Here is a 15,823-nt window from a genome sequence, read left to right on the forward strand (position 1 = left end):
TTTACATATTAGTTTTGGGTATCTTTTATATCTTATCTTATCAAAATAATTACTTTTTTTATAAAAAGAAAAAATAAAATATGTTTCAATCTCATTGACTTTAATTAATATTCAATATTAGTAGAGGATTGAAAAAAAATATTTAAAAATAATACTTTGATACAATGAAAATTTTATAATTATTGTCGCACCCAACTTTTTTTCTAAAACAAGTTGTGTTTGAGGGAGAAAAGGATTTAAGTTATGGGAAAAAAATTATCACCTAATATTATAGTTAGAAAACTTTAATTAATCTAGAGAGTTCTATAGGTACTGCAATACTAGTTATTTGAAAAAAAAAAATATTATCATACTAAAGCATTATAAGCTATATTATTAAACTTATATTCTATTTATAACAATATATTGTGTTTAATATACCAATAGTTTATTATATATATATGGATGATAATGAATTTATTGTAATGAGTTAAACTCTAAGTAGTTAATTAAACCTAACCATTTTCATATATATAGATGATAGTAACAATGAATTAAACTCTAAGTTGTTAATTAAACCTAACCATTTTAAAATCTAATTTCTCTCAATTATTTTTTTTAATAACATTTATATAAATCTTTTTTATAAATATCAAATCAATATTAAACACTAGATTCACTTTACCTAATTGTACTTTTTTCTATTCTTGGATGATTAAAATATTTTTAAACTAATTTATACATCAATCAAGACTCTAAACATTTGACAAGCTAAGCATTCTCATAATTTTTAATTTGATGCTTTATCATTATTAAATTTATTTGAAAGAAATTGCAAGATACCTTCATAGAATTATAGTTTTAATTTAAAATCGTACAATATTTTTGTTATCTATATTATGCAAAAATATAGAAATACAAATGAATGGCGCTGGTCGATACCGGATTCAGATGTAAAAAATAAATAGATTATTGCTTATACCTTAACATCTAAGAGCTCGGTTACCAAGTTCTCAAAGTCCAAATTACAACTGCACAAACATTGGTAAGAGCATTTGGATGATAATTCTTAAAGAATCTTTGTCCATGTGGAAGCGATCTTCACATTTTTCTTTCTTTTATCATCTATTTCCATATTTGCTAACGCTACAAAAAGTAAGTGATCTCATTACCTACACATTCTTTACGCCCCAAACGCCAAATCTTAGCATTTACGATAGCATAATGAAAAGGGGGGGAGAAGCCAATTCATGCCGTCACCCGTTTTTCTTTTCCCATTTTGGTGAACTGAAAGTAGTAATCATCTGATATGACATCATCTTTTCTGCTCTCCTTTGTGCTCTTCGTAGTTGATATCCATCTTGGACACAGTGACAATGCCTGATTGCTCTTCAACCTTCTCAACAAGAAGCTTCAGCAGCGGGACCTTTGACAGGGTTTTGCGCGACCCTACTAGGATCAACTTTTTCTGTGGATACAATGCATACAATGACACATTACATCGCGGGACTTTTACGGCTAAAAACTCAACTCAGTTGATGTTTGGAATGCTCTTCATCATTATTTCTTTTTTTCCTTCTTTTTCTCTCCCTTCTCTCTCTCACCATAACGCAACAATTTCTTTTCATGCAAAGCACAAAACAAATCCAAATTATCTGCTATAACGGGAAAGACTAATATAGTAAGAGCATTTATGCTGCCTACCTTGGCTCGTGTGAGCGCCACATTAATCCTATGCCAATCTCCAAGCAACGAAGACGTACAATTTCTTGGATTTTCACTGGACCTAGCAAAGGATACCAGTATGCATTCCTTGTCTCTTCCCTGGGCAAACAAAACAGAGCATGTAAGAAACGCCTAGGAGAAAAAAGGAAAGAAAAGGGTTGGGCAAACAAAACAGAGCATGTAAGAAACGCCTAGGAGAAAAAAGGAAAGAAAAAGGTTAACAGTCATTAATCTCCGGTAAAAAGAATGGCATAATGGGATTCGTCTCAAATTTATATAAGATACGTGCTATCATCTTTTGACATTAAAAAAACATTAATGATAATGCTTTAGTTTTGTAAGATATGATTCATCCAAACCTGGTATTTATCAATGGTATGAATCTCCACAGAGGTTTTGTTAACAGAAGTTCGGATGAGATTTGCCTGGGAATTATAAGGGGTGATAATGCCAATATCATCACCTACAATCCCATTATTAAGAAATTCCTTTGTGACCTATATGGAAGGTAAAAAAATGAATGAATACTTTTCATTATAGCCATACACCACTTATATTGTCTGGAGCACAAAAAATCACAGCAAGGTGGAATTATGGATGACAAAGCAATTTACATGATTTCTTGGATAGAGAATACCTCTGCAACAATGTAAGCTTCTATTGGGTTATTCACAGTTTTGGAGTCCTTTGCCTCATAAACCGGCAGCATATCTTGAATTTAAGAAAATGACTCGGTGAAAACAGTGAAGCCATGTGAAAGGAACATCTTTTCAATAGCAAAGACAGAAGAGGGTTGAAAATTTCTTGCAGACCTGTGTTAATAAATATGACGGGTCTGCCAGGATTTAATACCTGCAACCATAAATACGAGAAGCAAGTTTAGACAGGACCTATATAAGCACAAATCTACAACATCAGTTTCAACCACAGTCAAACATGGTTTTTAGATTTACTTTAAGCCAATTTCTACCACATCCTCCACAAAAAGGGCATGGTGATCTCTAAAATTTAGACAAGAAGAAATGAGTCATAGTTCTTTGAATGTGCATGGCCAGCTAGAAGATCCATCAACTTGCTCAGACAGAACCTAGATAAGCCCGTATGTACGAGTGTATACATAAGCAATACGTATCCAGTTATTTATAAACACAAATGACTTTGATATCTGAACAGTAATGTCCTCAGATGCTAAATGCCTGCTCATGGAAAAACCATATGGTTTCAAGTTTCAACAATTACATAAAATGAAAATACAAGTCATTCATGCACAAAGATATGAGCTACAAAAAAAAAAAAAACAAAGACAATGATTACCTCCTTTAGCCACGATGAACAGGACTGTAAACCTGAAAATTTAAGCCTGGCATTTGCTATTTCAGAAGAACCACAACGCAGTCTGTCACCATATATCAAGGCATTTGATAGTTCCATAATGTCTTGACACATGCGGTACTGCATGAGAACAAAACTCATTTTTTAGTGACCTACTACAAGAATCAAAAGAAAAAGAAATCAATTCTGAAGTTAAAGAAACCTGGCTTTGCAAAGCTGAAATTGCTTGAGGATGTGCCTCAGAAAGCCTACAAAACAAACTTATCCCCATTCCATTCTCGCGAGCCTCTGTACTCTAGAAAATTTTGCATAATAGTTTCAATTAGAGTAAGCCAAAGACAAGAGTATTTAAACAATTGGAATCTAAGAAAACTTTATACCTGGACAAGTGGAGGCAGTTGATAGTGATCACCAACAAGAACAAACTTTGAAGCAAACATCAAGGGTCCCAAAGCTATCTGAAAGGACAAATCATTCATTAACCTAAAGCTTACACATCTGCTCTTCAGTAACTCCGCACACAAATTACTATCTCCTCATTCATTCCCCAGAAGGTTGATTAATTCATCCCAACAAAAAAGGTGTTAATTTTAGCAAATCTATAGGCAAATATTTAGATATATATATATATAAAAAAAGTCACTGTTGCAAATCTCTCAACTAACTGATTCATGCTATAGAAAACAGACACTTCACACATTCTACCATGACTACCGACATTAAAAGAATCAATTTCTTATAGATATCCAGTCAGTATAAGAAAGAATACATACTGGGAGGGTAATTTGTCCAGCTTCATCCATAATGCATACATCAAATTTCTTGTTGGCAAGCAAGGGACTAGAAATCCCCAAGCAGGTTACTGCAACAACCTTGACTTGCTCTAATCTTAATTTAATGTCTTCTAAACTGTGTACATCCATTGCTGTCATAAGCTCTATGGTTAGAAATGGAAGAAAAATCAACTGTTGTGTTGGAAATAAGCAGAAAATCTTAACTCACCAAAAACACAATTGGCACGGACTTCCTCATGGACAATTTCATGTCTTCCAATTCGTAGAAAATCAATACCCTGCAACTTTTTTTCAGTAATGTGCAAGAAGAGTAATAGCGATTCAATGTGAAACAAAGATGCTACAATTATACCCTACAACTGTAAAAATGCTTAAAAGCATAACATGATGTTCAAGTCCACCAGAAAATTTTTATCCTGAGGTTGGGAAGCTTTAAACAATAGACTGTACAACTTGGCATCTACTGTTTGGACATGCAAAAAGAAGATAGGTTGAGATGAGATTAGGGATGATTGCAAATGATGAAACAGCAGTTATGGTGCACGGAAAATTTATTGGCAACTGAAGTTTTATGAATCCAGAAAGTTAGGGCTGAAGATGGCAGGGGCATTCCAGAGTTTAATGCTTTAAATCACGCAACTAAAAGTGAAATTGACTGGAAAATCATTCCCAGTGGTTTAAAACCTTGTTTATAGAATGATACTACTATCATGTACTCTGTCCCTTCAGGTATTGAAGTTTCTCCTTTTCTACGCCAAAATCACAGCTAGTGGACAATTTCTTGTGCTAGATATACAAAACAATCCAAATAAACTACCTATAATCCAAAGTTCCAAACTGAATGTCCCAGGTATAGACACTGACAAATTTGCAAAGGACATTAAATACAATGGACAGCTGACATTTTCAATTAAAAAAATAGCAGAAATGATAAGAGGTAACCTGAGCTTTTAATTTGATTAGTAAATTATCAATTGCAGAGTTTGTGTAGGACGTGAGCAAAATGGATGCACCTCTCATCAACATGGCCTTGACAGCATGTACCAAGGTTGATGTTTTTCCAGTTCCAGGCATCCCTAGTATTAGAGCATAATCCTTAGCTGTAAGAGTCTGGAACAGTATATGTGGATTAATAAAAATTGACCAGAATTATACCAATAAAAAAGGAACACAATTTTCACATTTCAAGAGATAGCAACTAATTTAACAACAGAAATAACTACAAGAAGCATATATATGCTTGTGGTTGTGTGTGGGTGACAAACCTTCAGAATTGCCCGACGCTGATCTCCATTTAAATTCTTCACTGACCATATATATGATAGGGCTGGATCTTGACTAAATATACATCCACTGTCAAATCGAGGAGCCTAAAAAGAATGCACATGTTCAGACCAGGAAAAGACAAATATAGGGAAAACAGAGAGCAATGGGATTTGACTGGGAAAAACAACAAAACAATTTTGTGATTCAGACACAGTACAATGCATGTAGAATTCACCTCAAGATCAACAATCATCTTCCTAAGGTGAGAACTTTGTTCACTTTGGAGAAACAATTGTACAAGGTTGAACCTTCAGCAACGAAAACAAGTATAGATTGAGCCAGAGTATAATGTACCAATCCAATGACAGTTCTGATGCTATAGGTGAAATGAAAATTTCTTAGGTTCTAAGATAAAGACAGAAATTACCTCATAACTGAAAATGAAGTCATAAACTCATCCTTGTCAATCTGCCACACCTCCCTAAAGAGATCATGTGCTTCTGACAAAGAATTTCTGCCAGGGAGTCTTAAGTGCTTAGGAAAAGAAACCTACAAGTTTTGGCAAAAGAAGGATCAGCTTTGAAATAACTCTTGTGAATATGACAGTTTTAACAACAGCCAATGCTGCTACTTTCATAGGCAATAACATGCCATCCTTGTAAAGCAGGGTAAACGATAATAAGCCAGCTTTTCAGTTTCTTACTTGGCAAAGGTTCATACAAAGAGTAAGGAAAAATACTGTGCTTACAGAAACATGGGACCGACTGATATCTGTTATGAACCCACTTGCTACAGTTTGATGGCCAAATTTGGTACTAAGAATCTACACATAGAAAACAGCAAATCAATTAATTGCCTATAAAATAAGTAAATATGACTACACTCTGTAATAAATGTTTAATAAAGTGGAACATTTCACAGATGCATCAGCTGCTCATAAATTGTCAATTTCAAGCTCTCAAACATATGCAGTTCATGCATCAAAAATAGAAAGTGGGATCCAAGCAATCAAGAAAAAAGAAAACTTATGGCATATAAACTAAACCAGGACCATATATTTGGACTCCAAAACTACATCTGAAATTTACTTCCTAGAATATGCTTGACAAATACTACAAAAATTTGATATTCTGATAATCACAGAGAATATGTGAGTACTTGAAACAACAGGAAGAGGTAAAATACTGGACCATTAAGAATTAAACATATGGGAAATGATATTGTTCAGGAATCACTTGGATACCACAACCTAAATGGAAAAATCAAGTTTGAACATTTGAAGCATAATCCATAAAAGATGGCTTGGTAAAGAGAATGTGGGAGGCTGTGAGAGAAGAAATACAGTCCCATCTGAACAGCAATAAGATCTAAGACTCGAACTCTTTAAGATATAATCTCACAGTTGGTGCATAAAAGATAGTCAAGGTTATCATGCGAATGATTTCTACAATAGTAAGAAGAAATTCAGCACCAAGAGGAGAAAAATTCCAAAAAAAAAAGTTAATAGATTCCATTGTAACAGGTTTTGCATATCATAAAAGGAAACGTAAAGAAACTGAACAGGTAGACAAGAGGAAAGAGAGTATAAATCTAAAACGTAATATAGAAATTACTAAGCACGGCACCCTATGAAAGATCTTTTGCAACAGAACAAACATCATCCACTATAAAGGACAAATCCTCTTAAAATCTTAATATGCTAGCCCATTTACAATTGTCTCTTAAGTTGCAAAAGCAATATAAATCCAATGACAAATGACAATTTAGGATAGACAGTGGCCATTATAATATGTCAGAGATAGATAATTGCACCGATTAAAAAAAAAAAAAGATGCAAACTGTACAGAAATGTGAAATGAACATAAACATGCCTAAGAGATAGAAAAATCTTAAAATCAGAAAATGCATAACACCTACAAAAATACACTTATCCATTGGCCTTGGAGCCAAATGGCAACTGGGATCAGGTATAAACAAGGGGATGCCAATTCAACCCCCTCCACACTACTGCTGATAAAAATAATAAAAATAAAAATAAATAAGCAAGAAATATAATTGCATCATGCACCACATTTTCTTTTCAGAATTACTGTACCACATAGTCTCCACTTTTAAGTGTATAATTGAAATCTTCTGCCGAAGAAGAAGGAAAACTCAAAGATTCTCCACCAGAAGCATGCACATCATGAAGAGGCATTTTTTTATGGACAAAACGATAAATGAATCGGTTATCTTTGAGAGATTTCTGATATGGAACTCGATCTGAAGTATCAAGAACAACAGAAGAAAGGCAACTAGTTGAATCATCACTCTTCAAACTATGTGGACGCCATATTCTGTTTTTTACAAGCTGCAACAGTTGACAAAGGAGAAGGCTACGTCATTTTACTAGAACTAAATTTATGGGGTTTACTACCTGTATTTCTTAAAAAGTGATTTCACCTGTGTCTCTTTAGCCTCTAAGTCAATCAACCGATCCCAGCATTGAAGGAAAACATAATGAGCAGTTGTCAGATGATGAACATGTGAATCAAACAGATCACCTAGTCCACTACTCTCTTTGCTTCCACCATGCACCTGCAGCATTTGAGATGATTGAAGATGAGATTTTCTTACCAACTACACAACAATTTGCATTCCTTAAGCTCAAGGATCAAAACATTACCTTATGATAGATTGTACAAACATCAAGATGGCGGCAACTTCTGCACATATTTAGGCTCTAAAATGGAAACATTTATGAAATTAAATAGAATTTTCCACAATCACATCATTCTAATAGTTCAATAGCAGTCATACCTGTAGCATTGGAGGCAATTGTTGAGTTCTTGATGCCTTTAGGATGTCATTTGCAAGCTCATTTCGACGCATGATTAGCCCAACCACATCAGACCTTTGAACTGTGATTCCCTACACAAAATTAGGACACAAACACTAAATCATCTTAAAATATGCAGAGTACTAGTTGTCAAAGATGTAGGCAAATCATCTTCAAATATGCAGAGAACTAGTTGGCAGGGATGCATGTGATTATACCCTTGTCTGATCTGACTGGAGGTAATACAGAAGACCAGAATCAATATGTTTCAGATACCTGGAAACATGACAAGTAAAAGGAAAATAAGGAATGATCTCTCAATTGTTCACCAAATTAGATGCCTACACCATCACCACTCTTTATTCCAAGAAAAAGGGTACAATACAGGCACACACCTCTCAGACATGAGAAGAGTGTACAAAATCACTTGGGCTACATGTTCCATGGATGACTGCAAAGAAGACATGTATAAGTCAGGAGGAAAAAACATCAGAAAACAAATTCTTTGCAAGGTTTCTCAAATAATTTAAGAATCCTTAGCACATACTTTTCAGCAAAGACCATAACTTGCCTGCCCATTGGAAACTTTCCCAGTTTTAAACTCTAGAGGCACAATCTTCTCATCTGCTTTATTTCTGCCCAATTCTACTTTAATGCGGACAGAAGCATCAATCATTCCTTTCAACCCATATTTTGGGGCCCATGCCATCTCCTCAATATCAATCACCTGCATTTAACATGGATCATTATTACAAACTTGTCAGGTATTGTTACAGCACAGCACTAACAAATTCAAAGCTAATGCTACAGTTTTATAACAGGTAAGTGAAAAATAAACTTAGATATACTTCAGTAACAACAAAACAACTGCCAGTTGTGGGCAAATCCTGAATCAAGGCAGACTACACAGGTACAGAAAATATTTTTTACACAAGGACCTTTTTCATGGTCCATGTAAGCATAAATATGAAAGAATAAATATACCTATGTGCAAATATTTGTGCAGCAAGTAGCAGTGAAGCCAATTGGCATGGGATAGTAAGCAATTTAAACGAGAATAAGCAAAATGCTAACCTCAGATATACTTAGCTTTTTCAATCCATTGTCAGGACCAAAATCAATAATGGGGGCTTTTGAATCCTGCATACAACTTATGAATCATCAGCCTTGAGAATAGATGGTCTGCATAATTTCCTATGACAGGGACACAAACTCAAGTTTGTGCATCATAGAGATTGTTCTCATTGTCTGACAGGAAGACAAGGTCCCTGTGGTACTAAGCGCAGTATGAAAGAGGTGATATTTGATGAATGCATACAGTTCATGTGGGAGGTGCAAGAAACTAATTTATTGAGTTCAAAATTACATGGTTACAATCAAAGGATGCAGAGTAGAAAAGATATGTCAAATCAATTTTGAAAAACGTTTTCTTAATTAATGAGAATGACAATTTCTGATGCCATGAAGAGACTTCTTGATACTAGAGAAATCAGAATTTCTTATATGTTGCATCCAAATAATCTCTTTGTCATGAACTCTACCGATTTTAACTGTCTTTCAGATTTCAAAGAAGAAAAACAATTAAAAATCAGTAATTCATAATATATAGAAATAGATCCAATACAACCTATAAGAAACTCAAAGCTGATAAATATCAAGATTAACATTGCAAAAGGACATGTTCAAGCAAGGATTCCCCACCTAAACAGATGGAACCAAAATGACAACAATGCTACAATGATACAATAAACCAAATATAGCATACCTGTGAATCTTTGAACAGGTTGATCCAATTTATTAGTTTAGGAATTGCCTCAACCAAAGTATTGAAGATATCATTTTCATTTACTGCAAAATTCCAGATAATGATCAGCAAGGTTCAACCTTCATATTAAAATGACAAAAATAAGACAATACTAGCATGATAAGGCACACTGAACTATAATAAGAGCATTTGACTTGACAAGTTCAACAACTTGGTGAACCTAGATGATGCTGCCAGGATGAGTTTTTTTTTTTTTTTAAGAAAAAAAACAAAGTAGTAAATTGGCATTGATATAAATACCCACCTCCACATGCATGCAGGCTTTCAATATTTTTCTGGAGTGCTATTCTGGCATATTCCTCTAAAAAGTTTACAGTAGGATTATTTTGCATGAGTCCAGCCTGGAAAAGGAAAGAGATATCACATATCATGAAAATGCATCACATAGAAGCTCATTCAGGAATACAAGTAAACCTGGAATAAAAAAATTCCAGCAATTATAAGGGAAATGTTATAACATGAAACCTGAAAAATTTGGTGCAGCAAGGTACCAATTAATGCAGCAGTTGAATGCTCACTGCATTTTAGTCTCTCATCCAAAACAGTTCGACGTGGACAACTGAAACTAGCAGCAACCTGAAAGTGTTCTTATCCATTAGGAAACATTTATCATAAAATAACAGAAGAAACGTAAGCAACAGACATCTCTGCAAATATTGCAGCTAATTTACCATTAGAGGAAAGTTCAATAGAACATCAATAAAAATATGTATTTTTAAATTCTGACACAAAGGCAATGAATTACCCGAGTTCCAGAGACTAGAATGTCAGGATGAACAATTACGAGATTATTGTCGCGATCCACGTCACACTTTCCTTGGTCGTCAAATTCACCAATCACATTTACAGTATCTCCAGGTGCAATGACACTATAGAACCTAAAATATATTCAAGCAACGCTTAGCATATTTGTAGTGCAACCATCAATCCACAATACAAGCCATTCGAATTCAAATCCCAATTTAACCAGCATGATATCAAAAGCAGAAAAAAGCCAGCCCCAAAAAGATTTTGAAAGATGAAGATATCATGTTCTTTTTCTTGTCTTATTTTCTTTTCCTTTTTTTTGGGTGGTGGAAGATATCATGTTTTTAGGACAGCATTAATAAACCACTAACACTAATTCATGCTAAAAAGAATCTTAAATAAAAGAGAACTTTGTATTCATTAATTTTAATATACAAACTCAAGTCCCAAACTATTCTGCAATCTCCCATTTAGGTTTAGTTGATTTTGGTTGTACATTTTACTATTTAATCCATCAGCATCCAAGCAATCACACGGAAAACCTCATATATAACCATTAATGAGGTTGGCATGGAAGATAAGTTTTAGGCTTGCTCTTGTTGAGTATGATTTGACAATGGTCATCTTGCATATAAAACACAACATCAATAAGGTTCATCCCAACAAAAATTTAGTCAACATTTGTAAGGAGTTACTAAATTGCACTTGGCTCAGTAGTGTTTGGCACTCTTGAGATCAGCTAAGCAGACAACTGCAGTCATGATTTGGGTGATGTTTACATTTTTTTTTATTAGCTTGTGATGGTTCTGGAGAAGAGGACCTTGGGTCTCCATAGCCCCGAGAAACAAACAGAGAAAAAAACTTACCACTCTTCCTGCAAATAGACAGTTCGCTCTTCTCCACTTTGCTCATTCAACAATCGAAGAACCTGAAAGGAAATTGATTACCTTAAGTACTTTATCAGGTCTTTGGAAGCAGTGGAGTAATTTTGACTAGAGCTTACAAAGAAACCTTATAAGGGCATTGAGCACCAGATGAATCCGTGGGCCTGTGCTTCTCAGATACCTAGCACCAAGATGCATGAGAAGGTATCATCTAGAAGTATTCAGTATTTTCCAAATAGGGGATATAAAATGAGGATGCATGTGGAGCAACAAGCAAAGAGTACCTCCAATACAAGAAAATTATAATTTGACAATGGCACAGCAACACTTTCTGGTGGATCTATTGCTGCTTCTTTTACTAGAGATACAGCATTGCAGGGCATGTCATAACCGTTTCCATCTTGAGTTTTAGATGAATTGACAACACTAGGTTCTGGATCTTCAACAGAAATTGCATCTTCTACTTGATCCAAAAGCTCAAGCAATGCCTGAGAGGATAAAAAAATACAGACAGACATATGATCAGTACTGGATTGTGTGAGCCAGAGCTACTTCAAATTACTAGAATAGAATGGTTCAGTGAATGGAAATAAAAATACATATATTTAATCCTAAGCAAAACCTTTTTGTGTTGCCTTTGATCTATTTGATCTGATGCTCCATTGCATTCAGCAACATTAGAACGCTGCACTTACAAACAAACCAGAAATAACGAAATCACACACCATACATTTAATGAGTGAAACCTAAAACAACAAAGAAAGAAAGCAACTTTCACATGTCTTTCAATGTTATCATAGAATCCATTAAAAAAAAAATGAAGAATTCAATACTTAATAAACAGTCAAAATAGAAGTCATTATAGTTACCTTTTCATGACAATACGAAAGGGACGGCGGAGTTCTGAAAGGACTTTGTCGACCAAGCGAGCAATTAACATCAGTCAAATTTACATCCTGACGTGGGTTTATTCTTTTCAATCCAACTCTACTAGCAGGCACCAAAGATCTGTCAGCACCCTTCCATGGAGGTGAAGGAACCCGCTTATCAAACTTGCCAGCAGCACCAGATGAAATCTGCCCAATTCATTGCTATCATCAAAACAGACGCACACAGGAAATTTAACAATTTAGCAGAAGTTGATGAATTGGAATTGAAAAGCATACCTCGTCATTTAAAGAGGAACAAGGATGAATGCTGAAAGAATTAAGCTTTGAAGATTCAGCTAAGAGTTGAATGAGTTGGGGCATTTGCTTGGAGACAGCTTGGAGTCTTTCACTAACCGGAGATATCTTCCATGTGATCTCATCGCCACCATCATCCTGGCTCTGCTTTATCAACTGTTTCCCCAATAAATTAAAATAAATCGCCTAACTGAATAGTAGGTAAATAATTAATTGAAAGAAAACGGAGAAAAAAAAAAACAGTACCATTCCAGGAGAGAACTTGAAGCGTTGGAGAGACACCGACTTGGTGATTTCAGGTGAGCCATCCATCACGTTATCGTCGGCTTCGAGGTGGTGAGAATCGGAGGGTGGCGCCAATTTAGGATTTAGAGAATTAGGGGAAATTATAGGGTTCTGAGAGAGGGTTTGGGGAATCGGAGGAGTGGGTGGAGGTTGGGGATTTTGAGAGAGGGAAAGTGCGTTTTGTGTGTGGAGATTGAAGAAATGTTGGATTCCAAACTTGAAAGGCTGCTGCTGCTGCTGCTGTGAGTTTTGGTGGTTTTTCTTCGCTGATGAGGTTGAAGAAGAAGACGACTTGGATTTCTTCTTTGGAGGCATTTCCTTCTTCCAATTCGCAGATCCGAAGGAAATGCAGCGAAGTCGATTTGAGATTGAGGTTCAGTTCAGTGACTACTGATTTGGGGCTCTGTGATTTCCCGCCCAGACTCAAAGGCGGCTATTTTTCATTGATCGCTCTCGCATTTTTTTATCCTTATTCCATCCGACACCGTTTGGCCCAACCAGCCTTCAATACAACTGGTGACATTTATTGTTTATAAAATAATCAACAAAACGTAACCATTAACAACTTATTATTACTAATAGATTAACCAAAAGAAAAACTTGAGCTTTTTCGTGTTCATTGTCGCAAAATACGCTTTGGTCTACATAGTTTTCGTTTTCTGCATTTCCTGGTCCTTGTAATTTTAGTTTACCTTTCAAATATAAAAATTTGTTTTTCTAATGTTTCACTCCCTTGATGTTATGTTAAAATTTTGTTTGGTCTTTGAAGCTTTTGAAAAAGTTTAATTTAGTCTCTAAAGTTCTTTATTTTTACCCTTTTTGTCCCTTTAATTTTAGGTGTTGATGTTTGAGTCCTTGAATGTTGCAAACAATGCAATCTATTCCTTAAAAATTTTGCAAATACTCAATTTGATCCCTATATTTTTTTATTTTTTTTCATTTCTGTTTAGTTTTAGGTGTTTAAGTTAAACTTTATTCTTCTCATATTTAATTTCTGAAATATTAAAATATTAAGAGATGAAGGAGAAATTCACCCCAAAAAAATTGAGAAATATTATGGTAAATTTCATTCAAGCCACAACAAAGATATATTTTTATTAAAAAAACTAAATGAATAAGAAAAAAGTAATTTTAACAAAAAAATGTTTTTTTTTCATGAATTCAAATTATTATAATTCTTGTGAATATTTATTTAAATGATCTTAAGTTTTTATTCATGTTGCTAATAAAAAAATGTTTTGTCAAAATACAAAAAAATGCATAAATAAAAAATGAGAATTTTAACTAAAGAAATTTTTTCTTTTCTCCATGATTTAAATCCTCCAAATCCTTTTGAATATTTATTGAAATTTTCATAAAATTAAATAAAAATTAGCTTTGAAAATAATCTTATTAACTTTGCTTTTTTTCTCTATTCCAAATTTGATTGCATCTATATTATTGTTTATTATAAGGCTCTCTATAACATATACTTATAATACGTTTACAAATGCAACTATCTTTTATTTCTTATTACTTTTCAATTTAATTTTTAATTAACTTTCATCACTCTTTTTATAATTTATTAGTTTATATATTATTTATTTATTATATTAAGCATGCACATTATCTTTCCCTTCCTTAATTATCAAAATTCATGATACAATAAAACATATCCATAACATTGATATTGTTTTCTCTTATATAATAAATTAATTTATAATCTTGCCGACAACATAATACAGGCACAATAACTACTATTAGTAATAAAAAAAACTAAACTAAAAGATATATGTAATATATTATAGTAGTTCACAATGTTATATCATCTTTTTTTTAACAATAAATAAAATTGAAAACAAACCCCAATAACATTATATAAAACGCTGGCATATCATGCTTTTTTTTATTTTTTCCTTTGAAATTTCCTTGATAAATATATTTCAAAGTTGTATTTAAATTCAAATCATATAAACATATCATACCCTTGATTATATTATTACAAAAAATGAATATGTATGTGCAATCTCTTATAAAACTCCTTATGACTTTCTTCTATAAACTCTTTAGCCTCGATTTTATCTCTTCATAGTTGCATTTGGTGCACTTAATTCTAAAACCGTTATTCAACATTGTATTAAATGCTTCATTGGATATGTTTGGGTACACAATAATAATTATAAGCAACTTTTTAGCTACGTAAATAGAATTAATTATTTTTATATTTTCAAGCCTAATAGAACTATGTTGATCTTACAAAGACTTAAACATGAAAGTCTTGCTACCAAGAACTAAAGAAACATATATTCACTACACACAACCATCACCCAGACACGTACCTTCAACATTTTTCTTCTACTTAATATATCTTTTTAAATAATATTCATGTTTCACTTTATATTTTTTAATAATGCGCTGCGCCATCTAATGTTTAACCAAAATAAACATCTCATTGTAAACTATCAATGCATTTATCTTCATTTGCATTTAAGAATTCAAATCCTTCCTCGTATAAAAGAATATAATCCTCATCATCTTTACTAAAATCATCATCCTAGTAATCTTTCTTATACTCAGTATCACTCTATTTACTTCTTATATTATAAAAATAAATTATTCACACCTTCACTAGAAAAACCATCACCCACTTTAAAATTAATACCACAACTTTTATCATCCCTACCAATACCCAAAGTTGTCGTTCCATCCTTTTCAACTCCCAAACTAACATCATCATCATCAATATCATCATCATTATCATTATTATCTAGAAAATATTTTACTCTAGCAAACCTACAAACAAAATTCAGTTTTGTCTATATAACACTTAGATATTTTCATTTATAGTGGAGTAATATTAGGATAGGCATCAACATAAATATAGATTTCTTCCTCTTCTTCTACTTTATGTATATTTAAAATTTATATTGTTGAGGCACCATCAATTATTTTATTACCCTTGTCATCCTTTATACTAAACAAAAGCAAATCCATGTCATAAACCT

General features: G+C 33.4%; 1 protein-coding gene across 2 annotated transcripts; it reads right to left on the minus strand.

Moving 5' to 3' along the window:
* Nucleotides 1-929: 929 nt before the first annotated feature.
* Nucleotides 930-13,316, minus strand: EMB2411 (DNA replication helicase). 2 transcript variants are annotated; one of them, XM_011014075.1, is made up of 34 exons: nucleotides 12,801-13,316; nucleotides 12,537-12,710; nucleotides 12,240-12,446; nucleotides 11,993-12,055; nucleotides 11,655-11,858; nucleotides 11,498-11,551; nucleotides 11,353-11,414; nucleotides 10,485-10,617; nucleotides 10,205-10,315; nucleotides 9,984-10,080; nucleotides 9,680-9,762; nucleotides 8,989-9,054; nucleotides 8,486-8,641; nucleotides 8,310-8,365; nucleotides 8,133-8,190; nucleotides 7,896-8,006; nucleotides 7,762-7,818; nucleotides 7,539-7,673; nucleotides 7,192-7,446; nucleotides 5,845-5,919; nucleotides 5,524-5,645; nucleotides 5,332-5,404; nucleotides 5,096-5,200; nucleotides 4,773-4,940; nucleotides 4,039-4,108; nucleotides 3,810-3,961; nucleotides 3,417-3,494; nucleotides 3,239-3,331; nucleotides 3,019-3,156; nucleotides 2,517-2,556; nucleotides 2,342-2,415; nucleotides 2,064-2,201; nucleotides 1,684-1,803; nucleotides 930-1,447 (listed from the first exon to the last, which is right to left on the minus strand). In XM_011014075.1, exons 1-34 carry the CDS (start codon nucleotides 13,152-13,154, stop codon nucleotides 1,295-1,297), a joined length of 4,035 nt encoding a protein of 1,344 aa, XP_011012377.1. In that variant the 5' UTR covers nucleotides 13,155-13,316; the 3' UTR covers nucleotides 930-1,294. The 2 variants fall into 2 exon arrangements, with proteins under 2 accessions (XP_011012377.1, XP_011012378.1); XM_011014076.1 differs by having other exon boundaries at nucleotides 1,370-1,447; nucleotides 2,064-2,167.
* Nucleotides 13,317-15,823: the final 2,507 nt, after the last annotated feature.

The sequence above is a fragment of the Populus euphratica genome, unplaced genomic scaffold, assembly GCF_000495115.2.
Source record: "Populus euphratica unplaced genomic scaffold, PopEup_1.0 scaffold1681.1, whole genome shotgun sequence".
Taxonomy (NCBI): domain Eukaryota; kingdom Viridiplantae; phylum Streptophyta; class Magnoliopsida; order Malpighiales; family Salicaceae; genus Populus; species Populus euphratica.

Bases quoted from the DNA above. Each gene is read 5' to 3' on its own strand.
- EMB2411 (XM_011014075.1), bottom strand. From the start codon at position 13,154: ATGCCTCCAAAGAAGAAATCCAAGTCGTCTTCTTCTTCAACCTCATCA. The intron at 8,642-8,988 runs GTTAGCATTTTG...TGTTAAATGCAG, and splicing joins AAAAGCTAAGTATATCTGAG to GTGATTGATATTGAGGAGAT. The intron at 7,819-7,895 runs GTATGACTGCTA...TTTCCATTTTAG, and splicing joins AATTGCCTCCAATGCTACAG to AGCCTAAATATGTGCAGAAG.